The following is an 8,688-nucleotide window of genomic DNA, read 5'->3' on the forward strand; positions in this document are numbered from 1 at the left end:
CCGCAGGCCGATATTATCTCTACTTGCAACTTTTAAAAAAGTTTACATTTGTAATAAGGGACGGTTGCAATAATTCTCACATTTATTAAATCAAAGGAAATGTGTGCAAAAGTGCCCTAAAATAAAGGAGCTGGTCAGATCCCTCAATGAGGTGTCTCGCTGCATCAGCCGAATTTTAGAACTTCCTGCATTACTTTATTTGCAATAAATGAATATATTGTGGACGTTTACTAATCGATTTTGTAATCGTCCATGTCGGAATTCCGATGCATCTAAAAATCAATTATTTCCCCCACCTGCAGCTTTAATACACAGGCATGTGATTTTTCCGTCTAAAGTCGGAATTCCGTCTTTTTTAATCTCGGGGGGAAAAAAATGATCTCCCTTTTTTTTTTTCGACCCTAAATCAAGATTCGAGACGTAGTTTATATTACGCCGTAGTTGATTGGTCGATATGTTCCTTGTGACCAATCAGGACGTCTGTTATGAATGATGACGTTAATAACGTCATCATTCATAATGGTTATTACCGCCATTTTCCATATGTAAACGACGTCGGTTTACGAGTAAAAGAAATTGATAAACATGTCAAAAATAAGTTTCGATGGGACTGGATAGAAAGGGAAATCACTGATACTGTTGGGAAGAAGAAAGTTACGACTTTGTTCGGTGATTTTATTCGGAAAATCGATGGTCCCGGAAAGGTTTTGTGCACGTGGTGTCATGATAATATTGACTATGGATCACGAGGTTTCAAGGCTTTGGAAGTACATGCGAAACGCCAAAAACATATGAAACAACTTGAAGCAAGGAAAACAAACTTTTCACTAGCTGGTACTTTTGGATGTCAACCGAAAGTGAGCAAACCTTACGGACTTCATCCTTTGTTTGCATCGACAACTGCCGTAGACATCGAGAGGAAAGATCCACCCAAACAACCCACTTCAATTGCAGACAGGGTTGTTAATAATGAGGTAAGCTAAAAAATATTTGCTTGCGAAATACGCACGTTTGTTTTAAATATTAACCAATTATTGCTTTGCGAAATATAAATGGGTTTTTCTAAAAAATAAAAAGCCACGTGAAAATATATTATGAAATTACAGAAATTCAAAGAGTCGCATTATTGATTCCAGTTAACAATTTATTTGAAATAAATTTGCATATAATACTATTTTGTAATATTAAGTTCTTATGTAGTCTCTTGAAACAATATTGTCAGTGGTGTAACAATCTTGAAGGTAAATATTTTCACACTTGTTTCATGCAATATGTCAGTGTCCTCACATTATTATTATTTCCTATTTTCAAATATGAGTAAACAATACTAAACATGTTTAATTATTTTCATAAATGTATATCCTATTTTCCTGTAGATAATAACACTGATCAATGTGACACCTGTGGATGTGAAATGAACACAAGATGTAAATATTAGTGACTAAATACTGTTGGGCCTGAACCATATACAGTGATTCATTAGGATAATTGGGTTATGTATGTTCTATTAATGATGTTTTCATGTCTTTAAACACTAAAATATTTTCTTCAAATGGTGCTGTCTTTGTTCATTTTAGCATGTTAAATTGGTGAAAAACCAGGAGCTTCGGGGGACCTGGCTGGGGGCCCCAGACCCCCGGAAATTTTTTCAGTCTTTTTCATTGTGGTCAAATCACATGCCTGAATACATCTCATTAATAACATATTAGTTTTGTTTTACGACCCCAATTTGGCCCCCCCTGGTTTAAGTGATGCAGTCGAGGATATAAACAAGATGCACAGTTGCTGTTTGTTTTCCTTTAACATGCACGTGTCCAGTTAGCTACACCATCTTGTCCGTCAAACAGGAGAGAATCCTGGATGAAATAGATGAAGAAGCCAGGATCCACGTCATCAGAGGACCACGGACTGGCGCCAACTCTTAAAGACACGGAACAGCCCCGTGTGAAACAAGGATATTATCTTTTTCTTTTTTTTAATCTTTAATCAGCCACACTCGCAGCCATTGGATCAAGTTTTCAGTGAAATCTTGAACAATGTGAGAATAAAGCATAACAAACTCTACCCAAAATGTGTCATTTTGGCAGAATATGGTTGTATTATTTGATGAATGGAAACACTCAACAATGAACTTTGCAAGGGGAAAACAATGTTGTTGTCATAGTAGTCGTTTGTGTTATCATGAAATAAGACATAACATGTTTCGCTGTCTTGATGATATGATCCTAAAATCTTGCAAATGCAGGCAATTATCTCAAAGTATTACACATGGTAGTCCACTAAAGAGAATACATCATATATTAAGTTAAAAAAAAAGTTAAAATACCAATGATTGTCACACACACACACACACACACACACACACACACTAGGTGTGGCGAAATTATTCTCTGCATTTGACCCATCACCCTTGATCACCCCCTGGGAGGTGAGGGGAGCAGTGAGCAGCAGCAGTGTTTGTGCCCGGGAATCATTTTTGGTGATTAAACCCCCAATTCCAACCCTAGATGCTGAGTGCCAAGCAGGGAGGTAATGGGTCACATTTTTTATAGTCTTTGGTATAGATCAGGGGTCGGCAACCCGCGGCTCTAGAGCCGCATGCGGCTCTTTAGCGCCGCCCTAGTGGCTCTCTGGAGCTTTTTCAAAAATGTATGAAAAATGGAAAAAGTTGAGGGGGAAAAAAAATTTTTTTTTGTTTTAATATGGTTTCTGTAGGAGGACAAACATGACACAAACCTCCCTAATTGTTATAAAGCACACTGTTTATATTAAACATGCTTCACTGATTCGAGTATTTGGCGAGCGCCGTTTTTGTCCTACTAATTTTGGCAGTCCTTGAACTCACCTTAGTTTGTTTACATGTATATCTTTCTGCGACTTTCTAGGACGTGTTTTATGCCACTCCTTTTTCTGTCTCATTTTGTCCACCAAACTTTTAACGTTGTGCATGAATCCACAAAGGTGAGTTTTGTTGATGTTATTGACTTGTGTGGAGTGCTAATCAGACATATTTGGTCAGTGCATGACTGCGAGCTAATCGATGCTAACATGCTATTTAGGCTAGTTATATGTACATATTGCATCATTATGCCTCATTTGTAGCTATATTTGAGCTCATTTAGTTTCCTTTAAGTCATATTAATTCAATTTATATCTCATGACACACTATCTGTATGTAATATGGCTTTTAATTTTTTGCGGCTCCAGACAGATTTGTTTTTGTATTTTTGGTCCAATATGGCTCTTTCAACATTTTGGGTTGCCGACCTCTGGTATAGATATAATCTGCTATTATTCCTACATAAGGTACCTTGTAATGTGAGTATAATTTGTAGTGTAATTAATGCTACTGTTGATATTAACATGTGAATTACATCACCAGGACAAACATGGTGTATTAATATGTGGACTAATAATATATTTACATTTTTCACTCTCTATAAAAGTGTAAGATTCTTTTTTTTTTCAAATATAATCTATATAAAGGAACGTAGTATATTAATTAAAATAGATTTGTTTTATTAAAATGAGCGAATACGCAATTTTCATGTCAATCACGATAAACCATTGTAATTTCTGAAGTGTCCGCCAGAGGGCGACATAGTCTTACACATAATGGGAGTATTGAGTTGGTGTGTGTGTGGTAAAGAGAGACGAGTTATAATCAAGCGAGTGACCTGATTGGTCAGACTAACTTCCGTATTGGCACAGAGTGTCGCTCTTGATTGGTGGAAAACAGTCCACGTGTTTATCTTTATTTATTTTTTTAAAGCTCCCTCCACTAGAGGGCGCCTGTGATTGTTTTAGCCAACAATATCCTCGCTCGCAAACGCAGATGTGCTTTATTGTGACTGCATCCTGACGTTTTACAGAAAAAGTGTTAGTCTATTCCTTTTCTTCTCTTAATAGAAAATATTATTAATATATAATTATTATAAATATTATATTCCATATTAAAACAAACACTTTCTTCTCCTCTAAATACTGATAAATATGCACGTGACAACTGAAAGTATTTGATTAGAATTTTAATGAATTCAATCCATTTTCTACCGCTTGTCCCTTTCGGGAATGATTGTTTTTGTGACGATTGTCTTTCCTGATTTTATTTTGAATTATGATTTTATATATTTTCGCCTTCCTTTAATGTTCTGCAAAGTTGTCTGTTTACAAAATACACAGTCAAGCTGCTGGACAATAAGTAATAAGTACGGCTGTCAAAGGACTAAACTTCCCCCAAAGCCACCATTTGGACACCGCAGTTTTTAGTCATTTTTCATCATGAAGGCAAAGTGTTGCCAAAAGACAGAAGAAGTGTTATGAAAGTGATAAGTTGTGTTGCAATGACGCGGTAGTAACACTCCATGCCGGGGCTTGTGGAGGCGGATCTCCACTCACTCGCGTGACGATTACTTTGCCTTTCATGACCGCTTGTGTTGGATTTCCAAATAAACGCATGCTGAAAAATTTCATCTCTTTTACGGCAAAAACCTCACAAATGAACTCGTGTAAAAACACAGCCAATCTAGGTTTCATGCTTCACACAAATCTGATTACAAACACACACATTTTTTTACGCACACACCAGTCTTTTTACAGACACACAGATTGTGTTACACGCAAACACAAATGTGATCACGTACACACAACTCTTTTACGGCAGAAACGTCGCACAAAATCACGTGTAAAAAGACAGTCAATCTAGGTTTCCCACAAATCTGATTACAGACACACACATTTTTTACGCACACACAACTCTTAGTCTGCAAAAACGTCACAAAAAAATCCAGTGTAAAAAGACGGCCAATCTAGGTTTCATGTTTCACGCAAATCTGGATACAGACACACATTTTTTTATACACACACGAGTCTTGGTACAGACACACAGATTGTGTTACACACACACACACACACAAAAATGTGATTACGTACACAACTCTTACGGCAGAAACGTCACAAAAAATCTTGTGTAAAAAGACAGCCAATCTAGGTTCCACACAAATTTGAATACAGACACACACATTTTTTACACACACACACACAACTCTTAGTACACACACAAATATGATTACGTACACACAACTCCTTTACGGCAGAAACGTCACACAAATCAAGTGTAAAAACACAGCCAATCTAAGTTTCCTGTTCCACACAAATCTGAATACAGACACACACATTTTGTTTACGCACACACAAGTCTTGGTACGGACACACAGATTGTAGTACACACACACACAAATGTGATAACATACACACAACTCTTTTACGGCAGAAGCGTCACAAGAAATCACGTGTAAAAAGACAGCCAATCTAGGTTTCCTACAAATCTGATTACAGACACACACATTTTTTTACACACACACACACACACAACTCTTAGTCTGCAAAAATGTCACAAAAAAATCACGTGTAAAAAGACGGCCAATCTAGGTTTCATGTTTCACACAAATCTGGATACAGACACACACATTTTTTTATACACACACGAGTCTTGGTACAGACACACAGATTGTGTTACACACACACACAAAAATGTGATTACGTACACAACTCTTACGGCACAAACGTCACAAAAAATCTTGTGTAAAAAGACAGCCAATCTAGGTTCCACACAAATTTGAATACAGACACACACATTTTTTACACACACACACACACAACTCTTAGTACACACACATATATGATTACGTACACAAAACGGCAGAAACGTCACACAAAATCAAGTGTAAAAACACAGCCAATCTAAGTTTCCTGTTTCACACAAATCTGAATACAGACACACACATTTTGTTTACGCACACACAAGTCTTGGTACGGACACACAGATTGTAGTACACGCACACACAAATGTGATAGCGTACACACAACTCTTTTACGGCACAAGCGTCACAAGAAATCACGTGTAAAAAGACAGCCAATCTAGGTTTCATGCTTCACACAAATCTGATTACAAACACACACATTTTTTTACGCACACACAAGTCTTTTTACAGACACACAGATTGTGTTACACGCAAACACAAATGTGATCACGTACACACAACTCTTTTACGGCAGAAACGTTGCACAAAATCACGTGTAAAAAGACAGTCAATCTAGGTTTCCCACAAATCTGATTACAGACACACACATTTTTTACGCACACACAACTCTTAGTCTGCAAAAACGTCACAAAAAATCACATGTAAAAAGACAGCCAATCTAGGTTTCATGTTTCACACAAATCTGGATACAGACACACACATTTTTTTATATACACACGAGTCTTGGTACAGACACACAGATTGTGTTACACACACACACACAAAAATGTGATTACGTACACAACTCTTACGGCAGAAACGTCACAAAAAATCTTGTGTCAAAAGACAGCCAATCTAGGTTTCACACAAATTTGAATACAGACACACACATTTTTTACACACACACACACACACACACACACACACACACACACACACACACACACACACACACAACTCTTAGTACACACACATATATGATTACGTACACACAACTCCTTTACGGCAGAAACGTCACACAAATCAAGTGTAAAAACACAGCCAATCTAAGTTTCCTGTTTCACACAAATCTGAATACAGACACACACATTTTGTTTACGCACACACAAGTCTTGGTACAGACATACAGATTGTAGTACACACACACACAAATGTGATAGCGTACACACAACTCTTTTACGGCCGAAGCGTCACAAGAAATCACGTGTAAAAAGACAGCCAATCTAGGTTTCATGTTTCACACAAATCTGGATACAGACACACACATTTTTTTATACACACACGAGTCTTGGTACAGACACACAGATTGTGTTACACACACACACACACAAAAATGTGATTACGTACACAACTCTTACGGCAGAAACGTCACAAAAAATCTTGTGTCAAAAGACAGCCAATCTAGGTTTCACACAAATTTGAATACAGACACACACATTTTTTACACACACACACACACACACACACACACACACACACACACACACACACACACACACACACACAACTCTTAGTACACACACATATATGATTACGAACACAAAACTCCTTTACGGCAGAAACGTCACACAAAATCAAGTGTAAAAACACAGCCAATCTAAGTTTCCTGTTTCACACAAATCTGAATACAGACACACACATTTTGTTTACGCACACACAAGTCTTGGTACGGAAACACAGATTGTAGTACACACACACACAAATGTGATAACGTACACACAACTTTTTTACGGCAGAAGCGTCACAAGAAATCACGTGTAAAAAGACAGCCAATCTAGGTTTCCTACAAATCTGATTACAGACACACACATTTTTTTACACACACACACAACTCTTAGTCTGCAAAAACGTCACAAAAAATCACGTGTAAAAAGACAGCCAATCTAGGTTTCATGTTTCACACAAATCTGGATACAGACACACACATTTTTTTATACACACACGAGTCTTGGTACAGACACACAGATTGTGTTACACACACACACAAAAATGTGATTACGTACACAACTCTTACGGCAGAAACGTCACAAAAAATCTTGTGTAAAAAGACAGCCAATCTAGGTTCCACACAAATTTGAATACAGACACACACATTTTTTACACACACACACACACACACACACACACACACACAACTCTTAGTACACACTCATATATGATTACGTACACACAACTCCTTTACGGCAGAAACGTCACACAAATCAAGTGTAAAAACACAGCCAATCTAAGTTTCCTGTTTCACACAAATCTGAATACAGACACCCACATTTTGTTTACGCACACACAAGTCTTGGTACGGACACACACATTGTGTTACACGCACACACAAATGTGATTACGTACACACAACTCTTTTACGGTAGAATCGTCGCACAAAATCACGTGTAAAAAGACAGCCAATCTAGGTTTCCTGCTTCACACAATCTGATTGCAGACGCACACATTTTTTATGCACACACATCTCTTAGTACACACACACAGATTGTATTACACGCACACACTTATATGACTACGTACGCACAACTCTTTTACGGCAGAAACGTCGCACAAAATCACGTGTAAAAACACAGTCAATCTAAGTTTCTTGTTTCACACAAATCTGAATACAGACACACACATTTTTTTACGCACACACAAGTCTTTGTACGGACACACACATTGTGTTACACGCACACACAAATGTGATTACTTACACACAACTCTTTTACGGCAGAAACGTCGCACAATATCACGTGTAAAAAGACAGCCAATCTAGGTTTCCTGCTTCACACAATCTGATTGCAGACGCACACATTTTATATGCACACACAACTCTTAGTACACGCACACAGATTGTACTACACGCACACACTTATATGATTAGGTACACACAACTTATTTACAGCAGAAACGTCGCACAAAATCATGTATAAAAAGACAGTCAATCTAGGTTTCTTGTTTCACACAAATCTGATTACAGACACACACATTTTTTTACGCACACACAACTCTTAGTCTGCAAAAACGTCACAAAAAATCTTGTGTAAAAAGACAGCCAATCTAGGTTTCCCGCTTCACACAATATGATTACAGACACACATTTGTTTACGCACATACAACTCTTAGTACACACACAGATTGTATTACACGCACACACTTATATGACTACGTACGCACAACTCTTTTA

At 37.5% G+C, this 8,688-nt stretch overlaps 1 protein-coding gene across 1 annotated transcript in view; it reads left to right on the forward strand.

Annotated features, from left to right (window-relative positions):
• The window catches only part of coa3b (cytochrome C oxidase assembly factor 3b), a 3,126-nt gene extending 1,055 nt beyond the window's left edge, over window positions 1-2,071 (forward strand). The window contains exon 2 of the mRNA XM_061973317.2: window positions 1,819-2,071. Coding sequence (XP_061829301.1) covers window positions 1,819-1,925 — 107 coding nt within the window. The 3' untranslated portion in view covers window positions 1,926-2,071. The remainder of the gene's footprint in view (window positions 1-1,818) is intronic.
• The last annotated feature ends 6,617 nt before the right edge of the window (window positions 2,072-8,688 follow it).

This window comes from Nerophis lumbriciformis, linkage group LG22 (assembly GCF_033978685.3).
Source record: "Nerophis lumbriciformis linkage group LG22, RoL_Nlum_v2.1, whole genome shotgun sequence".
Classification (NCBI taxonomy): Eukaryota; Metazoa; Chordata; class Actinopteri; order Syngnathiformes; family Syngnathidae; genus Nerophis; species Nerophis lumbriciformis.